A 23,239-nucleotide genomic window follows, 5' to 3' on the forward strand; every position below is an offset into this window, starting at 1 on the left:
TTGGCCGACCATGCCCAGGAGAAAGGCCTCTGGTTTCTTCAGAAAGGTATATTTAAATACCTTTTTCATTTCATTATAGATCATCTCCCAGAAAGTCTTAATCCTTGGGCATGTCCACCAAAGGTGAAAGAATGTACCTTCGGTCTCTTTACATTTCCAACATATCTGGATAGAACTGGATAGAACTGTTTAATTAAAGCAGTAATAGAAGTGATGTTTGGATCCTCCTTTGAAGCTTGATGTATGGGTATCCCCAACAAAATTGAAAAATTTGGCTGTATAATTTGGAACTAATGTGAATTGAAATAATGTGATATGATTGGCCTGTTAATAAAAATTATGTTAAAAAAAAAAAGGATATGTGCCAATGTTTATACGGGAATCGGCCAGAAGGGGAGCGTCCCGAAAATCATAAGGATACCAGAAGAACCAGGAAGTAAGATTTCCTAAGTGACAAAATAAGCTAACACACTGAAGCTTGTATTTTAATATGAAATGGGGGTTTATTCGTTCAGGAAACTTCACAGTACTCTAGCAACGTCCAGAATTCTGAAGTGGATTTTACCACAGAATCCCACTAGCATTCACCTCTAGTAGGCTTATAAACTTGTACATTAAAAATAGGTTATTTCCTTGCATATCTCTTTTGGGGTCTGCAGATTTAGCCATTGCAGTGGCTGCGGCTGCCCTTCTTCCTGGGATCCATGTCTCTGCTTGCTTGTGCCTGTTCTCTCTCCTGCCACCACCTGGCTGCCCTGCTGACTTGGGGAAATGTGCAGAAATGGCCAGGATGAGCTGTGGAACTTGGGGACGTGTAGTTCTTAAGAGGCCAAATCTCCATCTCCAAAATAATAACAACAACAACAACAACAACAACAACAATAACAACAACAACAATAATAATTTTTTATATATATCCCGCTCTCCCCAGCCAAGGCCGGGCTCAGGGCGGCTAACAGCCAATAATAAAAACGAGTTGAATGAATACAACTTAAAAGCAAGATTAAAATACAACATTAAAAAAATTAAAATGCAGCCTCATCACAGGAGGAGAAAGGAAAAAGAAAGAGGGGGAGGGAATCAAACTGGCTCCAAGCCAAAGGCCAGGTGGAACAAGTCTGTCTTACAGGCCCTGCGGAAAGAAATCAGATCCTGCAGGGCCCTGGTCTCATGAGACAGAGCATTCCACCAGGCTGGAGTCAGTGTTGGAAAAGCCCTGGCTCTGGTTGAGGCTAACTTCCTTAGGGCTCGGGACCTCTAGGGTGTTGCTATTTATGGACCTTAAGGTCCTCCGTGGGGCATACTGGGAGATGCGGTCCCATAGGTATGAGGGTCCTAGGCCGTGAAGGGCTTTAAAGGTCAAAACCAGCACCTTAAATCTGACCCTGTACTCCACCGGGAGCCAGTGCAGCTTGAAAAGCACTGGGTGAATATGCTCCCATGGCAGAGACCCTGTGAGGAGCCTCGCTGCAGCATTCTGCACCTGCTGGAGTTTCTGGGACAGCTTCAAGGGCAGCCCCGCGTAGAGCGAATTACAGTAGTCAAGCCTGGAGGAGACCGTCGCATGGATCACTGTGGCCAGGTCGGGGCGGGAAAGGTAAGGGGCCAACTGCTTGATGCGGCGAAGGTGTAAAAATGTCGCCTTGGCTGTTGCTGTAACCTGCGCCTTCATGGAAAGGGAGGCGTCAAGGATTACACCCAAACTCTTAACGGAAGGCACTGGCACTAATTGGGCCCCCGCAAGAGAAGGGAGTTGGTCCCTCATCCCCATGCCATCCCAATCCAGCCATAGGACCTCTGTCTTTGAAGAATTTAGTGTCAATCGGCTCCCATGAAACCATCCAGCCACAGCTTCCAAGCATCTGGTCAGTGTGTTCGGGGCCGAGTCGGTGTGGCCATCCATCAGCAGATAGAGCTGAGTGGCAGTTAGGCCATCCATCAGCAGATAGAGCCCAGCCCAAAGCTCCGGACAATCTGGGCAAGGGGGTGCATAAAGATGTTAAGAAGCATCGGGGAGAGGATTGCGCCCTGCGGCACTCCTCACACCAAGGAGTGGCGTAGCGACATCTCCCTCCCTTGTGCCACCCTCTGTCCCCGACCAGAGATAAAAGAGCACAGCCATTTACGGGCTATGCCCTGTATCTCCACGTCGGCGAGGCGGTGGTCCAGAAGATCATGATCAACCATGTCAAAGGCTGCTGACAAATCTAAAAGAATCAGCAGAACTGACCCGCCTCGATCCAATTGTCTATGGAGATCATCTGTTAGGGCAACCAGAGCCGTCTCCGTCCCGAAACCAGGATGGAACTCAGACTGAAATGGATCTAAAGCCAATGTTTCCTCCAGAAACCTACCAAGCTGTTCAGCAACCACTCTCAAGAAGCCCAAGGCAGCGGCAATAAAATGCCATTTTGCCATATGGAGAGCCCTAGAGAGTGGGCAGTGCCAGGGAAACCCCTGGGAAAGCCAGGTTTTCTACTTTTAAAGTTAACGTGCTTTCTAGCCAGTTAAAGCTAAAAAGCCATTTCTTTTAACTTTTTAACCGGTCCATTTCTATTACTTCTATTTCATCATCGTCCTTTTAATAAGTTTGGCCACCTGCATGATTCAGCTGCATGCTCTCAGCTTTCAGAGGGGGATGCAGGGTGCTAGAAAGGGAAGAGGACCTTCCCCCTCACCTCGGTGTTCATTAATTATATCCCATGAAAAGTTTGCATCGTCTTTATAACTGAGTCTCTCTCCATGCAGGGGAATCCTAGGAGGTAGTTCCAGAGTGAGAACCTACCTGCTCACCCAACCCCCTTGATCTAGTTGCACCAGGAGCTGATCTGACCATGGCACTACTTAGGGTCGGATCACCCACGTCCATAAAGGTGAACACCAGGTCTAAGGCATGTCTGTGGCTATGAGTCGGGCCAAACTTATTCAGGGACAGCCCCATGGAGGCCATGCTTTCTCTGAAGCCCTGAGCGTCCCCTTGTAAGAGATACATGCTTTTATTGTCAAATCAGGCAAAGGTGGGTTATTCCCTGGCCTGTTACTTTAGAATTCCAAATTTCATTGCCACACACTGCCACTTCCTGGTGAGGCAAAAGAAGAACTCTTTTCCTTTTCCTTCTGGTGTTGTGTTCTGTACATAGTGAAACCAATGTCCCCACTGTGGAAGGACGTGTGAAACCAGAATTGGCCTCCACAGTAACTTACGGACTCATTGTTAAAACCATGTTTATGGAAGACAATCTTACTCAGCTACGAGTGATCGCCAAAGAAGAAGAAGAAGACATAGTATGCTTAGTCTTAAGGTTCAGACTTAACTTAAACTTACAATAACTTACAATAAGTTAAGTCTGCTGCAACTGGATTTCTTATGGACAGTGCCAATCCTGAATGTATTAGATTTGTGACCGTTAGGCTCATTTGCCTTCAGTAGCAGTAAAGCTCTGTTGGATGAAATATAATTGTCTCTGGTCTGTTTTTTGGGACTCCTGCAATGTGTTTAGGTTTTTACTCTGCTAAATATACATTGGAGTTCCGCTCTGGATCAATATTGAGTAGAATTACATGACTCTTGCAACCCACAAAGCACCAGGCAGGAGTTATTTAAAACTACGGGATTCACCTCACAAACTCTGTCTGCAGAACCCCTGTCAATGGCATCCCTTTGCAAGGGGTCTCCTTCCCCCATGCCCCTCAAATTACCTGGGGTGGGTGGGTGGGATAACCCCAGAACAGCACAGGGAGAGGAGAAGAATAAGAATAAGAATAAGAATAAGAATAAGAATAAGAATAAGAAGTCACTGATGCCCTGCCCAGGCAGCTTAAGGCCAATCGGCTGACCAAAGATGTATGCAAACATGACTTGAAGGCTGGCAACATAAACCCTTGCAGACGACCGCAGTGCCCAGAGACACAGTCAGATTGTGCATCTACAGCAGTGACCAGAGGAGGAGCACAGAGACAAGAAATGCCATGGTGCATTTGCAGAAGCACAACTGGATGCCTTCATCTGCCCCAGATGCAACAAAACATGTCCTCCCACCAGTGGCGTAGCGTGGGGGTGCAGGGGGGGCCGGCCGCACCGGGCGCAACATCTGGGGGTTAGGGTTAGGGAGCGCAAATCCACGGGTTAGGGGGTGCGAATTACTTGCCTTGCCCCGGGTGCTAACAACCCACGCTACGCCACTGCCTCCCACGTCAGTCTCTACAGCCACAGCAGGAGCTGCAACCATCCAACAGCTTGACCTCACCCCAAAGGCGCAGTCCTCCATTGTCTCCCAAGACAAATGGATGCCAACCAGTTATATCTTGCCCATCTGACTGGGTTGTCGAAGCCTCTCTAATACTCTTGCACAGACAAGAACATTCAAACCAGCACATTTATTCAACCCCAAGTCCCTTTGTTAGACATGCCTACGTCAAACACCATGCTCTCTGGGTCTCTTCTCCTCTGTCCAAAGGCTGTGAAGTATTGTGTAGACTCAAACTGCCAACCTTTCAATCGGCAAGCCAACGAGGCTCAGTGGTTTAGACTACAGTGCCACCTGCTCCCTTCCAAATAAGAACAAGGAATCACCCAGATGGGACTCGAACCCAGAGTCTCCAGCTCCGGAGGTTGATGCCTTACCCATTAGGCCACTGGGTCACATCATATATGGGTGATCCCATCCCTGATTAAATTATCCTTAACTAAACTTAAAAAGGTCCCGAATCCATTTTTGAGAGCAACGTTGTTGTACTTATTCCACCAACGTTCTGAGATATTAGGCAAAGCACCAGTAGTGGAGAAAGCCTCTCCGGCACCTGTTGTGGGGCGCCAAGGGGCGGGGCAAACCACCCGGCAGCGCCCGCACGACTGTGCACATGTGGCACCCATATGGACAGCTGTCCTACAGCTGGGGGGGGGGAGACAGCGGGCCATTTTGTCACCCCCCCAGGGTGGCACCCGAGGCGGCCCGCACCCCGCTTTGTATGCCCCTGCAAAGCACAGCAGTACAGAGGATGGGAGGCAAATTTGCTTTATTGGACAAATGACCTACCTGTGGCTGGCTGGCCCCTAGATGGTGCTCATGTAACTAAGCTAGAGGAAAACGTGACATAATTGGCTGCAAATAATCGAGATGCAGACGTCTTGCAAAGCTCTAAAAAGAAGATTCAACACGCAAGGATCTGACTTTCGAATGCTGCTGCAACAGTGATAGCCCCAAACTGAAGGATGTCATAACAATTCTGCATTAAGCCCTTTTATCCCAAATCTCTGAACCACTGGTAAATTTCTGAGAGGTATTGTAGTATGAAACAGTGAGACACACAGAGAGAGACGGTGCTTAAACTAGGATACCATTGGAGTATTACCCCAGTGAAGTTATGTCATGTGAATCCAACTCAGAGAGTATGCTCCGATGGGAAGGGCGTAACCAGATTGGCACAATGTTTTACACGGGATCTTGTTCTGTGGTGCAGACACAGGAGGTTGCAACCGTTGTTAACCAGACGGCTTGTTATGCAGAGACTTAATCTTGTATCTGACAACCGCTGCCTGGCTAGAAAGAGCTCCTCATTGTATGCATCACCATCCATGCAGTTCCCACTGCAGGGACAGGGGTGCAAAGTTTGGTCTCTTACCTTAGCTGACAAGCAAAAACTTAAGGTAAAGAGGGGCGAAAGCAGGTGGAACAGGTTTGCAGGTACCCTGTGGAACCTTCTTCTCTTATGTGGCCAGTTGGAGAGGTATAAAACAACAGCCACTTCCCCAGAAAAATGTTTTGGTTACATTTCTGAGATGTCTCCCTGGCTAATCAGCCCCTGGTGGGCATTGCTAAGAGGATGAATTTAAGGTGCTTGTGCATTTTCTTTTCCAACATGTCAAACTCTAATGTTAAAGTTCTTTTGTTTATTTATTGAATGATGTTATGCAGATAGATAGATAGATAGATAGATAGATAGATAGATAGATAGACAGTATATAATATATATGACTGTTAGCCCTGGGCTTGGCTTTCTGGGCCATGTGGCCAACATGACTAAACTGCTTCTAGCACAATGGAAGACCGTGATGGAAACCAGAGTGCACGGAAAAGCTGTTAACCTTCCTGCCACAGCGGTACCTACTTATCTACTTCTATGCAAATTAGGTTATTTGCACAGGATAATGTACATAGAAAAATGTTCTTATGCCCTAGACAGTGAGCTAATTTAGCATGTTTACAGTCGTACCTTGGAAGTCAAACAAAATCCATTCCAGAAGTCCGTTCGACTTCCAAAACATTTGGAAACCAAGGCTCAGCTTCCGGAGCTTCCTGCAGCCAATTGGAAGCCACAGAACCCATGTTGGACATTCGGGTTCCAAAAGAACATTCGCAAACCACAACACTCACTTCTGGGTTTGTGGCGTTTGGGAGCCAAAAGTTTGAATTGCAAGGCGTTCGACTTTCAAGGTATGACTGTATTTTACTTACATTTTACTAATAAGCAAAAACTTTGAAACCAGTGAAGATATGACACGGAAAATTCTCCAGACCACATCATGGCATACAGTAGGACACCTCTATCCCACTCTGCCCTGCCCTGCCCATTTCCAGCGCGGCTTCAGTGCAGAAGGCAGTCCTCAAGTGTGTACTTGCCACATCCAGTGCTGCACTAGAAAAACAAATGAACACACTGCAAGATAGCAGAGTGTGACAGAGATATGGGGCTTGGGCTGAAGGGGGTCACGGAGTTCAGGAGGTTGTTTCAGGAATTAAAAAATAAAAATACTTCGACATTTAATTTACAAAGTTTATATATATATATATATATATATATATATATATATATATATATATATATATCTGCATATCTAAGGAGTCCCCTGAGCATTTAGAAGCTACCACCTAATTTTTAGATTGCCCTGTTTCCAAACTGATAGGAACTTATGGCTCATGTGCACTAATAGAGGGGATGATGATTACTTGGGACAGCAGCTCTCCCTCATGAAGCCTTTGCAGTTCAGGGAAATAAAAATGGTCTATCATATTAGCATATGGCTGGCTTTCACAGGTTAGAACAAAATGGCTTCTTTTTCACAAATCCACCTAAATTCAGCGGTGCACATTTCAGAGCGAACTTGACCAGATTTCACAACTCCACAACCAGCTCTATTTCCTGGAAAAGGCAGTGGGAACCTGTGGAAACAGAGAAAACCTCTAGTCAGTAATTTCACAATGCATGAAGCACTGTGCAGGATTAGACCAAAGGTACATCTTGTCCAGGAACAGGGACCAGCCATTTGTCTGGAACTTGAGAAGAGCTGCCAACAGACTCCAGCAGGTGTCAATCAACTGATGCCATTATGTCAGATGGTTGACAGGTACATTGTCCTGTCCACCTATGGAAGTTGGACCACAAGGTGATAAGAGAAGAATCTGGCCCGCTGGACCAAGAAAGGTTCCCCTGATCTAGTCCATCCAGCCTAGTGTCTCTGAGAAGCTCCTGAGGATTTTCCTTCTCTTGCTCCCCAAATCTGATATTCTGAGGGATACTGCATCTAAAACACAGCAGTCTGAATTAGTGGTCACAACTAATCACTGTCTGCAGTCTATCCTCCAATCATTTATTTAATCCTATTTCTCCAAGACATATAATCTCCAAATTGGGAAATTCAGATTAGCTATAGCCATGGATAACAGTAATCAACTGTGAAAGCTAACCTGAACTTCCCAGTTTGCAGATTTTAACCCCACAAACATCGAATCTCCTAACTGAGGGACTAAGATGACAGAAGAGTGGCCATAGTAATTTTAGAGGAAAATCACAATGTGCCCTTGGAAGAAGTCTCACTTGCTCAAGCCTGATTGTCTGAATGTACCTCATGAGGCCTGGCCCACAATTTGAGGACCTTGTACTGTGCTTGTTGTGTGACAACGTGCTGAGCTGCGATAGGTTCATGTTCCCAATATCTCACAGTCCATGTCCACATTCCTCCCCCTACCATGGTAGGGTGGTGTTAAAGAAAGTTGTGAAGTGTGAGCTACTTTTCTTTAGGAAAAAGTTAATCTTGCTATGATCTGAGAAAAGGTGGAAGAACTGCAAGGGAAATACTGTGGGTGTCCCATAAAAGGAGAGCAAATAAAGCATGGCAATTCCACATTAAACACCAAGTTTGAAGCTATTGAAATTTGGTGTGTGGAGTGCGGCTTGTGAATTTGGTTAGAGTAGGCATTACAGTACTTGTTGTGCTCTCTCTCTGTCTCTCTCTCACACACACAGAGAGAGAGATCTGTAGAGGAGAAAATAATAAAGATACTTATTATAGGAGGTACATAAAACTTGGAAAAGAAAAATACTAGTTCTAAGCTAACAGTGTAGAGAAGACAAAGGCACTAATATGGAAATGAGGCATCTGCAATTCAGAGAAAGCTATTACTGTACAGGAAAGTTTGTGTTTGTACAAATGTAGGAAATCACTTACAAGGCTTGATTTAAGGCTGAGCCTTCCACCCAGGTCCAGGTGTTGCTCAGATGTGTAACATTAAGTCCAATCCAGACAGGATATTTCTCTTGAGTGAAGTCCTGTATGAATTCCTGTCAATAACACAAGGGAATTTGTAATTCTGCTAGTGTTCTTGTTTCTTTGTCAAAAACTGTTGAGCAGGGATGGTTCAGTTTCAGTTTCTCTGTGTCTAATTTTTCTAACCTTCAGCTCAGTTCTCTACATTTCCACATCAGTGTTTTGGGCGTGTGAATTTCTTCTAATATACTTATTTTAGAAGCAGCTTTGCCTAATGCATACATTTATTTTATTATTTTTTTTGCAAAGGAAGCTTCCCTAATACAGTGCATTTTTTAATTTTTATTAATGCATGTATTTTTATGCATGGTTCATAATGCATGCTTCATAACTCCAGTATGTGCATTTTTGTACACAGTACATGACTGAAGACCTGCATTGCAAAATCCAGAGTCACATTGTTTTTCCTACCATTTCTGCCCAATCCCGGACCACGAGCATTTGAGATCTCTTCCTGGAACAGTCGTTGTAGCCCCCAAGCCATTGCCATTTCTCTTTAGAAAGCCAGTAGCATTTCCCCTCCCGTGCAACCCAGTTGTTTGGACAGAGCTTACACCTGGCACTTTCTATAAGCAGGAAAAAAGAGAAAGAAAAGGCATTTGGTTATTTTAGTCTAGTCATCATTTCAGTTCTTTACATACAGTGGTACGATGGTTCTCAAATCCGTTCCGGACGTCTGCTCCAAAACCAAAGCGTTCCAAAACCAAGGTGTGCTTTCCCATAGAAAGTAATGCAAAATGGATTAATCTGTTCCAGACTTTTAAAAACAACCCCTAAAACAGCAATTTAACGTGAATTTTACTATCTAACGAGACTATTGATCCATAAAATGAAAGCAATTAATTGAAAATGTAAAAAATTAAAAAATTAAAAAATGAAAGCAAAAATGTACTGCAGTCAATCAATCAATCAATCAATCAATCAATCAGTAGCTGAAATAGGTTCCACACAGTCACAGAAACAAAACAAAAAAGAGCCGCAAAAACAAAAAGACAGATCTCAGCGTGGCACTTAAATCGGAAGCATAACACTCAAAACGGAGCATGTTCGGCCTCCGGAAAAAGTTTGCAAACCGGAACAGTTACTTCTGGGTTTGCAGTGTTTCGGTTCCAAGTTGTTTGAGTACCAAGGCCTTTGAGAACCGAGGTAGTTCACACAACTGAAGACTGAACTAATACAGTGGTGCCTCGCAAGATGAAATTAATTCGTTCCGCAAGTTTTTTCGTCTTGCGAGTTTTTCGTCTTGCGAAGCACGGTTTCCCATAGGAATGCATTAAAAATCAATTAATGCGTTCCTATGGAAACCGCCTTCAGACCAGGTCCGGGACAGTCTGTCCCCGACCTCTTCTGAAGGCTGGGGGGGGGGACAAGGGCTTTTCTTCTCACCCCCAGCATTTTAAAAAACCCCGGGACAGCATTTTAAAATGCTGGCGGGCGGCAGCGAAGGTTTCGCTGCCGCCCGCCAGCATTTAAAAATCGCCCGGGACAGCGGAGGACTTCTCCGCTGTCCCGGGGCGATTTAAAAGCCCCCGGGAAGGCAGGCAGGGGGGACAAAGACTTTTGTCCTGGACCTCTTCTGAAGGCTGGCGGGGGGCGAAAGTCTTTGCTCCCCTCTGCCTGCCTTCAAAAGCTGTCCGGGACAGCGGAGAAACACGCTGCGTTTCTCCGCTCTCCCGGGAAGGCAGGCAGAGGGGAGCAAAGACTTTCGCCCCCCGCCCGCCTTCAGAAGAGGTCCTGGACCTCTTCTGAAGGCCGGCGGGGGGGGGGGGCAGAAGTCTTTGCTCCCCCCGCCTGCCTTCAAAAGCCATCCGGGATAGGGGGAAGCGCTTCCCTGCTATCCCGGACTGCTTTTCAAATGCTGGCGGTGGGGAGCAAAGCCTTTCGGCCCCCGCCGGCCTTCCTGGACCTCTTCTGAAGGCCGGAGGGGGGGAAAGGGGGGAAAGGCTTTGCTCCCCACCGCCAGCATTTAAAAGAGGTCCCCGGAGATTTCCCTATGGGCTTTCTTCTTGCGAAGCAAGCCCATAGGGAAATTCGTCTTGCGAAGTGCCTCAAAAAATGGAAAACCCTTTCGTCTAGCGGGTTTTTCGTCTTGCGAGGCATTCGTCTTGCGGGGCACCACTGTACTCCATGCTCTGGTCGCTGCGAGGTGCTCTATGTGAAGCGCCCCTGAAAACTCTTTGGGAAACTACAGAATGCAGCAGCCAGATGGGGATGGCTGTGAGAAGGAGCGTGAAGCAGCCACACGGCTTGACTATTAGTGTCCAAGCCCAATTCAGGGTGCACAGGTTAGTTTCAGAAGTCCTAAAGGAAGTGGGACTCAAATATCTCACTATGTTCAGATCCGTCCCTACATAAGAACCTCATTTTTGCCAATAATAGGCAAATGTTTCAGGCATCGTAGGAGGAAGAGATGGGAGCTTACCTGTAAACGGCTCACACAGGTGAATGGCCATCAGTTCAGAACAGGGGCTTCTATCTGCTCTTGTTGGGCTTTTCAAGGTTCCTGCTCCATCCTCAGTAGCATTGGCGGCTGTTCCAGGAGTTTCATCTTTCCATAAGCCTCCTTCCAAAGCTTGAAGCGCAGCAGGGCAGATGATACCAGAAAGCCGTTTTACAATAAACAGCAGTGTTTATTGCAAAGTGTTATCCCACAATTTCAAATGCATTTCCCCCCATCTCTTTCCTTGTTGCCAGAAATCTTGTGAACCACCCGGATATCTTCAGATGAAGGGCAGTATATAAATTTAATACAATTAAATTAAATCCAGGCTTTTAGAGAAGTGGGTTTCTTGCATAAAAGTGCTCAATCCATGACAACTGCGCAACCAGAATCTTGCCAGTAGGGGACTGAATCTCGCCCAAAAATAGTGACAGGCAGGAAGTGCCCTTAGACAACAATCACTGGATTTCTAACATCTGAGGCCTAAAATGAATTGGGTGGTGGGACACTGAAGTGGAGAAACTGCAGGAAAACTCACCTCCTGCTGCTTCCCCCCCCCCAAAAAAAATACTGTTCTTCAGGCCATTTCCCCCTTTCTGGATGCAAACCTCTGCTGCAAGTTATTTTTATTTTTTTTCTCAATATAAATATCTTTATTAAGCAAGTTTTAAAAACCACATACAAAAATATAACAGAGATGATAACAAGCATATAGAAAGAAAGCAAACACAGATGAAAGAGAAAGAAAAAAAGAAAAGAAAAGAAAAAAGAAAAAAATAAAGAGTAAAAAATACAAAAGACTTACAAACTTACAAACCTACAAACAATAGACCTCCGTCCAACTCGGTTTAGGATTACCTTATCTTATACTCTTTCTGCAGTTATTAATACCATCATACTAAAACGTGGTAGGTATTAAGTACCGTCTGCTGTTAAATTATTAATTCCAAAATTAACCTCCATATAACTGCTGCAAGTTAAATATGGGAGCAGCAAGGGTTAAGCCATCCCTTTTTACCTGCTATACCTCTCTATTCCCTCCCACCATCAAAGGCAGGGAGCCAAACTGAACCATTATTTGAAAATCTTTATTTAACCCTCCCAGCCTTGCAAGCCGCCAGATCAGTGTTTCCCAACTTCGTGCCTCCAGCTGTTTTTGGACTACAATTCCCATCATCCCTTGCCACTGGTCTTGCTAGGGATGATGGGAGTTGTAGTTCAAAAACAGCTGGAGGCACAAGGTTGGGAAACACTGCTCCAGATGATGGGGTTGCAGATGTATGTCGCACTGCACTCCCTCATCCCCAAATACCGACTTATTTATTTAATATAGTCCACCTTTCTTCCAAACTGGGATTCACGGCGGCTTTAGAAACATCATCATAAAATGCAAAGTAATAAACCAATAGTTAAAAATACATTAAGACACACTCAGAACCAGCACTAAAGTGCAGTTTGCTCTGGCAGCAGCTAGGTGGTCAACATCACCTGCACTTCAGTTTTCAGTGGTCTGTCTGATTAACAAGGTCTTAACCTGCAAGAGGAAGGGAAACAAAGAGGAAGAGGAAGTCCTTCTAGCCCAAGCATGTACATTTTTTCCGGTGGTAAAATCGTAAAAATAGCTCAACAACTTCAATCCTAAAAAAGGTCAACAACTTTGGTCAGCCCTTTGGTTCACTTCATCAAATTTGGCCCTCTTTGAAAAAAATTTAGACAACCCTGGTCTAGCCTCTCGCTTATGGGGGGAGCTTTTAATCACGTACCTCCCAATTCCAACAATAACCACTAATGTGAGGTGTAGAAAGAGCACCAGAGAGATGATTTGAAGGATGAAAGAATAGACACTCACAAATGTTTCTTCCCCCCTTGAAAGAAAGGGAACTACCCCCCCAACCCCAACCCCCACAGAGGTGAACTAGATGACCCTCACGGTCGTAACTCTATGTTATCTTCAACTTTTTATTTTTTTTGGGGGGGGGAAGGGATAAAATAGAAAAAAGCTGACTTAACTAGGAAGCTGTAATGCCTGCAACGTTCAACAGTGCAGTTTTGTTATATCGTCTTAGAAGGGGTTTGACTACGTTGGTTGCCATTAACAGCGCATGTACTTCACAAATCACCACTGCTCAGGGCAAATGCATACTCTTAAGGCTGCAATGAAACATTATGATAGTCATGTGTCTTTTGCCCAAAGCAGCAAACTTGAGTTTCCTCTCTTTCTCTCTCTCAGCATCTTCTGCTATGTGTAATACGATGTCACCTAATGTTACAGTGCCCCACCTCCCTGCTTCCTTGGTTGACCCTTGCCTGGACTGAAAAACACTTTGCACGCGACAACAAGCCTACCGTAATATTTTGCATTACTAGACGTCATCAGGAAGAGAGAGAGAATTAGGCACTGCGTTTCAGCTTTGGGCAGAGGTACCTCGCACCGTGAGCTCTAGACCAGGGGGGTCGGCAAACTTTTTCAGCAGGGGGCTGGTCCACTGTCCCTCAGACCTTGTGGGGGGCCAGACTATATTTTTTTGGGGGTGGTGGTGAACGAATTCCTATGCCCCACAAATAACCCAGAGATGCATTTTAAATAAAAGCACACATTCTACTCATGTAAAAACACACTGATTCCCGGACCGTCCGCGGGCCAGAATGAGAAGGTGATTGGGCCACATCCGGCCCCCGGGCCTTAGTTTGCCTACCCATGCTGTAGTCTGATGGTCAGCACAGCCAGCCATTATTTGGGTGGGCACACACCCCTTCCAGCTGTCTGAAGGCCTACCACCCTGAGGCCAACGCCTCACCTTACCTCATGGGCAAGCCGGGCCTGAGAGTCAGATGACCTCTTTCTAAACTGAGAAGATACCAAGTGCTCTAGTTTAAGATGATCCACCTTTCCTGAACATTTACTGGGGGAGGGCACACAAATCCACTTCATTGTCTCCCCCTCCCCTCACTCTGGATATTATTTCCCTTTCCCCACAGAGTTTTGATCAAGGAACTGTGCACTACACATGCCATGTGGTTTTAAAATAAAGGGTTTTGGGGTTTGTTTGTTTGTTTGTTTTTTGGAAAACGAAGACAGACATCTAAGAACTTACCAAACACGATCAGCGCAATCACGGCCGATCCCAGAATGACACAGATTGCCCCTAATATCCCCAGTGAGATTTTGTACCGAGCGATTAGTCTAGAATTGCCTGCAAGAATTCAATGAGGAAATTTAACTACAGTTCTGACCCTTGGCAGTTAATTCCCCCCCACCCCACCCCGGCATACATATTCAACACAGCACTAAGATTGCCCTGTCTCATATTTTTGGCGTGAGTATCCTGGAAACAACCGTATGTCCTGAATCAGAAACAATCATTATATTCAGGACAGAGAAGCTGTTGTTGTAAACATGCCTTATTGGCTCTCTGCAGAGGCTCCCACGCACTAAGGTTTTGCGATGTCCGACTGGCACTGACGGAGGAGACCTAAGAACATACCCAAAAACCCTTTTATGCAGTTTGCAAGCAGCATATGAGCACAATCCACTCTCTCCACTTGTAATCTCCAGTAACTGGTATCCAGAGGTAGACCATAGCAGCCATTATTATTATTATTATTATTATTAATAATAATAATAATAAACAAATTTATAGAATGCATCACAGTATAAAGTCATCAAAGCAGTCCCCGTGATTAAAAATAAAGCCAAACACAAAACACAGGTTCTAAAAACAATAAAACTTGCAATGCAACACAATTTCATCAGATACAAAAGGAATCTTCCAGAAAGGACTGGGTTAAAACCTTCCAAAACAAAGTCTTCAGTAGGTGACTGAACCTACTGAACCCACACATAGCATATCTATCTGATTTTGACTGGTATCTGATTCCAGAGAGCAGGAGCTGCAGCACTAAAGGCCAGGTTTCTAGTCCATGCTAAGCACACCTCTGGAGTGCATGGTAATTTCAGCAGTGCCCCATATGAGGAGCACAGTTGCTGGGCAGGGCAGGGCAGGGCAGTGATACAACAGGCCATAAGTTCCCTCAGATATCTTGGTCCCTTCTAGGGCATTGCAATTTGTGTCACATCTAACTTCCTCTGGTGAGTGCTGGAAGGAACATTATTTTAGTTTGCAGTTGGACTGCAAAGTGCATTTGTGCAGCTGATAGACAAGTAGCAATGCAAGAGGCTTCAGCCGGCTTTGTGGGCCCAGGGCTGTTTTAAGAAATCACACTGCCAGCACGCATTCATTTCTGCTGGCCCGGTTCAACCTGAACTTTTAGAAATAGTATTTTATCACAAAACAGTACAAGTATCTAGCACTCTGGCCTCAAGATTAATAAATGATGATGATGATGATGATGATGATGATAACAACAACTTGACCCTGTCAAAAATTGCACTGAAAGTGGGCAGAACAGACAGTGCATTATATTCAGAAGTATATCAACTGCTCTAGACTAGCCTTGCTTTTGGCCAGATTCTCCTGCCTCAAAGACACGGCCAGCTCTAGACCTTATTATTTCTTAAAGCCACAACAGTCTCCACCGTGTCTCATTTCTCCAAAGGAACACAGACCCCAGGTGAATGCCTGGAACCCCATGGCCTCTTGCCACCACTCAGCAGAGAGCGCACGACTGTTGTAACATTGCTATATTTCTTAGGTACTCTTATTGCAAGGTACCTCAAAGTGGCTCCCGTTTAAATAAATTACAAACACCAATGAAAACCTAAAAACACAACCATACAAATTTTAGCAGTGAAAAGCACGATTAAAAAGACGCTACTGCTCGTTGCCACTGGCAGCCTTATCCTCCATGATTTTGTTTAATACCCTTTCAAAGCCATCCAAGTTTTGCAGGAGTGGATTCTATAATTTCAATATGCACTGTCCCTTTGTCTGTCCTGAATCTCCCAACATCCAGCTTTATTGGATGAACCCTAGTTCTTAGATTAGGAGAGAAGGAGTACTTTGTAAATTTTCTTTATGTTATGTGCCTGTATTCATGACCTTGCCTTCTTTTTCTACCAGCCCTCCAGATCATTTTGTTTCCCCCTTTTGGTTCCCTTTCCAGATGTCCAATATCAAATAACAAGCAATGTCAGCCTCTCCCTAGCTGCCACTGATGTTGTGAATTTTAACACAAATATAAATAATAAAAAAGATTAGCACAACACTGTCATGCAAAGTATGAAATAAAATGAACCTTATGCCCAACTGCTCCCTGCTCTCTGCATTTACTGCTAAGCAGCTTACAAAGTATCAAACTCACTTACGCAGAGTGGTATTCAACTAGATGTTACTCTGAGTAGACCCACTGAAATTAATGCACATGACCAAGGCTATCCTCCTAAGCCCACTTTCACCTGGAAAGTAAACTCCATTGAATTCAGCAGAACTTACTCCTCAGTAGACACGGTTAGGTTTGCGGTGCATAAATTGCAACGAATCTACATTGAGTAAAAACTTAGTTGAATACAACCAACAAAATATGAACTAGCAGTGATACCCCAAAAAGTTGCTCAAACCTAATTCAGAGAGGGTTGTGTGCCCCAGAGAAGGGCACTGTTTAATAATAATATAAAAGTGCAAACGAAGATTTTTTTTCTATTAAAAAAACCCCATACCTTGCATCCTCTTAGCTTCTGCCCAGCGTGCAGAGTTTTTATTACTTGGCTGAGGACTTAACACCATGTAGCCGTTTTCATCTTCCATGGCCCCAAATGGTTAAATCTCAAGAGACTTATGGAAAAGAATGAGCTTGAGTAGATGCTGGCTAGATCTCTTGAATGTGGGGCTCAGGGTTGCAAAGGAAATGCAAGCACCCTTTCCGGCGTCTCAACTGTGAAACCACAGGTAAGGTCTTAAAAAGTGACCATAATAGATAGTAATCTAACACAGTATATAGCAGGCAAGGTCTAGCACTTTTCTTGGGTACCAGATCTCAAATGCATATGCAGGCTGCCAATATAGCAGTATTCAAAAGCACACTGGCCGCGACTGGCAGCAACGCTAGAAGCCACTGAGAGCCTCATCCTTCCTGAATTCATCTAGTCCTCTTTTTAAGCCATCCATGTTGGTGGCCATATATTTGTTTCTTGCTCTTCCACCCAGGAACTCATGGTTGTCTATTTTCCTCCCCTCTCCTCCTGCCTTTTATATTTGCACATTGCAACAGCCTGCGAGGCAGGCTAGACTAAGCTAATGGATGTACATGGCACAGCAGCTCTTGTCAACAGATGCAGGGATGCAGGGAGCCTAATCCACATACAGTGTTCCAGGCACAGAAAATCCTGTTGCAGTTTCCATCCAGCACCTCCTAACTAGAACCTGGCAATTAGAGAAAGCTACCTGCTGTTAGCAACTCTGAAAGGCTTGCTAAAGCGATCAACAAGCCTCCTGTTCTAGCGTTTTGCCACAGGACAGCTCAACCTGCACATCCTGCTGTATAATTTATATCACTGAATGAACAAAACCAAAACCCAGGATCTCATATGCAGTACACAGGTAAAACCAGTGTTTTTTCCCCTTTAAAAAATATGTTTAGGGGTACTCTCACTTTCCTACTCATACTGAAATACTGCCCCTCAATTAGGCCAAACTTAGATTCACAAAATGTTTAGGGGTATGCGTAGCCCTGCGTAACCCCAGAAAAAAGCACTGGGTAAAACTGCAACTGATATACACAAGATATATATACACACACAATATACACAATATGCACAATATATACACATTATAGAAACTGCCATTTTTTTACTCTGCAAACATGGAGGAAAACACTTTAATTCTGAGAAACATAGCTTGCTGGATTTATCAATAATTGCTATGGTGATGCAAATAGATCCAACAATGTTAGCAAAAGGGGGGGATTTGTGGATATAAACATGCTGAGCACATGAACACTTTTGCATAGCTTTGGCGAACGAAGGTCTTCTGAGTACTCCATCTGCAAAAGTCTGTAAATGCCACCTTGAAAGCAGCATCGTTTTTATCAGAGCAACTGAGGAAGGCAGAAGACAAAACATTTTGCAATGAGAATTTAAAATGTGTTTTGTGTGTCAATGTAATAAATGTACGGTTTTTAGTGATTAACTGCATCCATTAGGGGAGGGGTGGTAGCTCTGGTGGGGGACACATTGTGCTGCTTCTGGGGTGGTTTGTCCACCTTTGGTCCGGATTTAGGTTTGCTGAGGCCCTAAGCTATTGAAGGTAGTGGGGTCTTTTTTATGTCCAGCTGTCCTTTGGCAACAACAAATTATCGCTGCTATATGGTAATTTATGGACCTAATAAGTCCCTTCACAACACAAAACACTGTTGCTGTATGTTTTATTTTATTTGTTTTTTATCTTATATTTTGGAAATGCACATCCAGTTTTCCCCCCTTTTATTTTTTTGGCTGCCCCCGAGAGGGGCCCTAAGCTATAGCTTGTTTAGCTTACACGTAAATCCGGCACTGGTCCCCACCCTGCACTCAGCTCTCCCCCTGCGGTTCCGAGAAGCTGTCAGCGCAGCTTTGACTGGCCGGCTAAACCAGGTGAGGGGAACCTATGAGTCTCAAACTCTTGGTGTTTTAGGGACTTCCCGTGCATGCGAAGGCAGGCTGCAGCAGACTGAGCAGACGAGACCAAGCGGGGGTCCCCCAGTCACTGTATGCGCTACTACCACTGCCTCTAAAAATAATAAAAGAATAGCAAACCTTGAAGCGAGTTCCATGAAAGGAGCTTGAGGTTATCTTTTGGGGAACTTACTTTATGGAAGCTTTTTTTCTCAAAAGGGTGGAAGTGGAAGGCAGCCTTCCAAAACCCCCTTGAGTAACCCTAACCTAGATCATTTAAACGTGTCAGGAGCTCATACCAAGAACAAACTTAGTTGTCTCTAAGATGCTACTGGAAAATTCCTTTATCCATTTGTAAGATTGCTAGCAGCACTGGAGCACAAAGCTGAGCGCTTGCTTGCTTGCTTGCTGTGCGCAGCCGAGGTCCCTCTGCGCGATTGCAACGCGCACCCCCCAATTTTCAAACGGGGTCGGGCTTTGCTTTCCTCCCTCTGGGGCTGCAAGGCGTCGACTAAGCGAGCGCATCCTCCCTGCAGCATTGTGCGGGGGCAGTTTCTCTGCTGGCTTGCGGGCATGAGGACGAGGCATCTTCAACAGAAATGGTTATTTTTCCCGGGGGGCGGCGTCGCGGCCACCAGCCAGCCCCGCCTCGACAGTTTCCCGCGTCGGGGTGGAGGGAGGCTGCCTCCCCCCTCCTACGTCACGGCCGGTCGCGTCATCCGAGCTGGGACAGCCCCAGCCAATCTGCTGGCAGGGTGGGTGTGGCCGCGGGCAATTTCATCTCAGCGCACCTTCCTCTTCTTCCTTGCTTCTTCCTCGGATCAGGACCAGAGAGGACTGTGCAGTCGCTGTTGCATCCCTGCTGCTGCTGCTGCACGAGGCTTTTTGCCTTTGTCCCTAGAGGCTTTTGCCTTTGGCTCCAGCAAGCCTCCCATGACTAGCCGATTGGAGGCTCCATCAGCTGCGCGCTCCTGCTTCTCAGCTGCTGGGCTGCAAGCGGGTTTCCCCCCCCCCCCTCAGCAGGCTTCTTGTACGGTTTGCCAGCGCACGTTTTATTTCAACAGTAGGGTTAGGGTTAGACTCTTCTGCAGACACCCCTTTTGCTTCTCCTCCGTGGATTTTGTGCTCATGTTTATTTGCATTTACTGAGTGGGTGCTTTTCAGAGCGGGTGGGTTAGTTTGCTTGTTGTTTGAGCTGCGGCACCGATTGTGTGTGGCCTGATTGATTGCTCTGTCTCTGGGCTCTGTCCCTTGCCTCTAGGGCTTTCTGCTTACTTTGGGGTTGCTTTGGAAATCTGCAGTACTCTCCTTCCTTTTTGGCTTGGAATATCCTGACTGTTGCCCTATTTTGTTCTGGGTTTGTTTGCCCAGTTCGGTTTCTGGTCTTTAAGGGGCGTCGCCTTCGTCGCCATTTTGTTTAAGGGCAGCGTGGTCGGGGCAGTCGGTCATTTTGGGAGAGGCACGTGGCCCTGTCCCTTGTTTTGAGTAAACGGCGGGAAGCAGCTCTTTCACCAGCTCTCAACTTGCTTGCTGGCATTCCTCTGTGCTTTTAGGCAGACTTGCATCTCCCCCTTCCTCTTATTAATTCTGAGCTGCTTTCTTCCACTTTTGTTTCGATTCATTCTGCGTTTTCACTCCTAATTTTCTGCCCAGTTTAGCTTGTTGCTCTGGAAGTCCTGGTTTATATCCCCTGCTGCATGTGCCTTTTTACTTTCTGCCCAACTGTAAAATAAAATTGATAAAAGCAATATAAACAAAATTGAAGTAGGTTAAAATAGAACTAGTAATAAGAAATAAGTAACAATAATAACTCTAGCTTTCATTTGAATACGTCTTGTCCTATTTGGATTCTGCAGTTGGTTTGGTGATTCTTGCTGATCGCCTGCCTGCTCATTTTGTGCTTATAGTTGCTGGTTAGCGTGGTCAGTGCTAAGCCCAAGGCTGCTGGCTTTTTAGTGTCAACAATACTGCCTCTGACCGCCTCCTGGTGTTGCAGCCAGTGTCTAGGCAGTACTAGACAGTCCTTTCGAAGTTCCATCTGTTAAGCTTGGTATAGGTAATACTGAGCTTGCTTGATTGTGCAGCGCTGGGCACAGGTGCCGCTGCCTGCCAGTGTGGCCAATATTGAGCTTAGCTGATTACTGTGCACAGGTGGTGCTGGCTGCCAGCCAGTGCTAGTAGTACTGAGCTTGGCTGTTTGCACTCAGGTGGTGCTTGCTGCTGGCCTGCTTATGCAATATCAACCTTAGTTGACTTCTTCTGGCCCAGGTAGTGCTTGCTGCTGACCAGTGTAGAGGGTGCCGGGCCTGTTTTACAACGCTGCTCAGTGCCCTGGTTGTGTTGCTGCCGGCCTGTGTGTCCTCTCATCTGTTAGTTATTTCAGCTCCTTCTTGAATTGACCCTGGGCCAAGTCGCCATGCCCGTAAACTCCAAGCAGAAGGTGGCCATTTCCCCTCCACGCACCAGGCGTGGGACTGTTAGGCTTCCTCCTGCCCAAGCCCCCGCTAGTCAAGGGTCTGGTTTGTTACCTCGCTAAGTTTCTCTGACTGCAGTGGGAAATAGTGTTGGTGTGACTTTTGGAGTCATACCCCCTACCCAGACTGACATAGTGCCCGCATCAAGACCCAATCACGCCTTCATACGTTTCATCGAGGGGCTTGAAGGCTTGGTCCACAGTTTCAAAGCTCGGGCACTGAACCAATCCCACGCCTTGTCCTCGACTCAGGGTCATGTGGCGGGATCTTCGTCAGCTTTTTCTGGCTTTTCACCTCACCAACCCCCTTCAACCCAGGCAACACCTCCAGGTTTTTTGCCAGCTTCTCCAGGCCATACCTATTCTCACCCGCCTCCAGTACAATTGACGCCAGAACTTCCTAGCACGTCATCCGTTTTGTTTAACCAGTCCTTGACCACATCTGCTAGTGTATTTCTGGGTGCCCAAGTGGCCAGCCGTCCTGTGGCTGCAATAGCACAGTCTCAAGGTGTTGCTGCTGCTGCTGCTGCTGCAACGGTGCAGGGGCCGAGTGGCTCAGGGGTTTCGGTTTCAGTAGCTGAAAAGCGGAAGAGGGGGCCTGGTCAGGATCAGAATGCTGGGCCTAAGTCTCCAGCAAAAAAGTGCAAAAGGAAGCGTAGTGGCAAAGGAAAGAAGAAAAGGCGCAAGGATGACTCTAATGATGATGATGAGTCAGGCACGTCAAGTTCAGATGATAGCGATTCCTCGCTTGGTTGTTATTGGGGTGAAGGAGAGGATTTGGGGGCCCTCCCATACTGGTGCTTGGAGCGGAGAGCCAACTCCCACCGCAAACGGTTTGGGGGAACTCTAGATTGGAAGGACGGGGCTTTGGTGGAACAGGTAAACACTACAGACGATGCTCCTGGCAATGTTCCTGGCTATCATTTGAGCACAAAATTACGGGCAAAAATTCTGAACGGGGAATATGTGGACATATTCAAATTAGTGCCGACATGGATTGCGATGCGTAGGGGAAAGTTGAAGTGCCAGAATGAGGCACCTCGGGTCGAGAGATCCTTTGCCAATTGGCTTGAGGGTTTCTATGTTTTTATGGGAGTGGTATCCGTGGCCTACCCTAAGCGGGCGTGGCATCTTATCAACTACCTCAGAATTGTAAGGGAGGTGTATGCACTGGCGGGAGAAGATGCCGCAATTGCTTATGACACAGAATTTCGCCAGAACGCTTCCCATCTATCCAACACCAGATGGGATCAGTTGGATAAGCCATTATGGTTTGAGCTTGTGTGTTCGGAAAATAACAACAAACCGCAGGAGGCTAGCAGGCATCCTAAGTTCGCCTCCAAGCATAATCCTCATCACAAAGTCTGCTGGGATTTCAACGATGGGACTTGCCAACGGGCGAACTGCAAATTTCCCCATAAATGCGAGAGGTGCCTCGGCACTCACCCCCCGCATTTCTTGTAATTGGGGTTAAGCAGCATTTTTGGGGGGCTGGGGGTTTCATGCTCGGGGAGCCCCCAGCGCAGCCCCAAAATCGGGCATGCAAGGCATACATGAACAATAGTTGCTTCTTGCTTGCAAGCCTCCCCATTAAACTCGATTCACTCAAACAATTACTTGATGAATACTCAAATCCCGAGGCGACTTAATACATTTGGGACAGTTTTTTTGTAAATAATTTTTATTAATTTTCAATTAAAGGCATTCCAATTAATAATAAATCAAATGGAATCTTGCCACATTAAAACACAAACAATAAAACCAATATTACAATCTGAATTAAATAATTTCGAGGGAGCTTCCCATGTTCTGGATGTCAGGAGAAATGTTCCTGCATTCATTTCTTTTGTTTTTTTCCAGCTTCATAAATCCAACCTTACCCCATTATTTTAGGCAGTTCTAGTGTGTGACTCTCGTGTCCATTAAATCCATATTTCTATTCTAACACAGGAGGCAATACCTTCTGTTGTTGTTGTGTGTGTGTGTGTGTGTGTGTGTGTGTGTATACACACACATTTGCATAGTGCTCTCTGTGACCCCATCTTTGATTTTCCGCGTTATCTCCCAGGCTTTGGGCTCTGTTCCCACTTTTCTCAACAGATGCCAACCCTCCTTTTGATAAGATTTATGGCACAACTGTCTTTAGGTCTTTTAGACTTCTAAAGAGTTAGTATTCCAAATATAAATTAACGTCCATAGAAAAGCAATGCCGTGGGATATATTTCACTAATT

The 23,239-nt window shown here is 45.7% G+C and overlaps 1 protein-coding gene across 2 annotated transcripts; it reads right to left on the minus strand.

The window, feature by feature from the left end:
• Positions 1–6,818: 6,818 nt before the first annotated feature.
• LOC307209000 (killer cell lectin-like receptor subfamily F member 1) lies at positions 6,819–16,706 on the minus strand. 2 transcript variants are annotated; one of them, XM_079964072.1, is made up of 6 exons: positions 16,603–16,706; positions 14,081–14,179; positions 10,968–11,117; positions 8,957–9,111; positions 8,447–8,559; positions 6,819–7,160 (listed from the first exon to the last, which is right to left on the minus strand). In XM_079964072.1, exons 1-6 carry the CDS (start codon positions 16,688–16,690, stop codon positions 7,037–7,039), a joined length of 729 nt encoding a protein of 242 aa, XP_079820198.1. In that variant the 5' UTR covers positions 16,691–16,706; the 3' UTR covers positions 6,819–7,036. The 2 variants fall into 2 exon arrangements, with proteins under 2 accessions (XP_079820198.1, XP_079820199.1); XM_079964073.1 differs by lacking the exon at positions 6,819–7,160 and having other exon boundaries at positions 8,501–8,618.
• Between the last annotated feature and the right edge of the window lie 6,533 nt (positions 16,707–23,239).

This window comes from Podarcis cretensis, assembly GCF_951804945.1.
Source record: "Podarcis cretensis genome assembly, chromosome: 2".
NCBI lineage: Eukaryota > Metazoa > Chordata > Lepidosauria > Squamata > Lacertidae > Podarcis > Podarcis cretensis.

Coding starts and splice junctions, on each gene's coding strand:
- LOC307209000 (XM_079964072.1), bottom strand. CDS start 16,690: ATGGAAGATGAAAACGGCTACATGGTGTTAAGTCCTCAGCCAAGTAAT. Junction 14,180..16,602: donor AGAAGCTAAGAGGATGCAAG/GTATGGGGTTTT, acceptor GAATTCTTGCAG/GCAATTCTAGACTAATCGCT. Junction 7,161..8,446: donor TCAGCCTTAAATCAAGCCTT/GTAAGTGATTTC, acceptor CTGTTTCCACAG/GTTCCCACTGCCTTTTCCAG.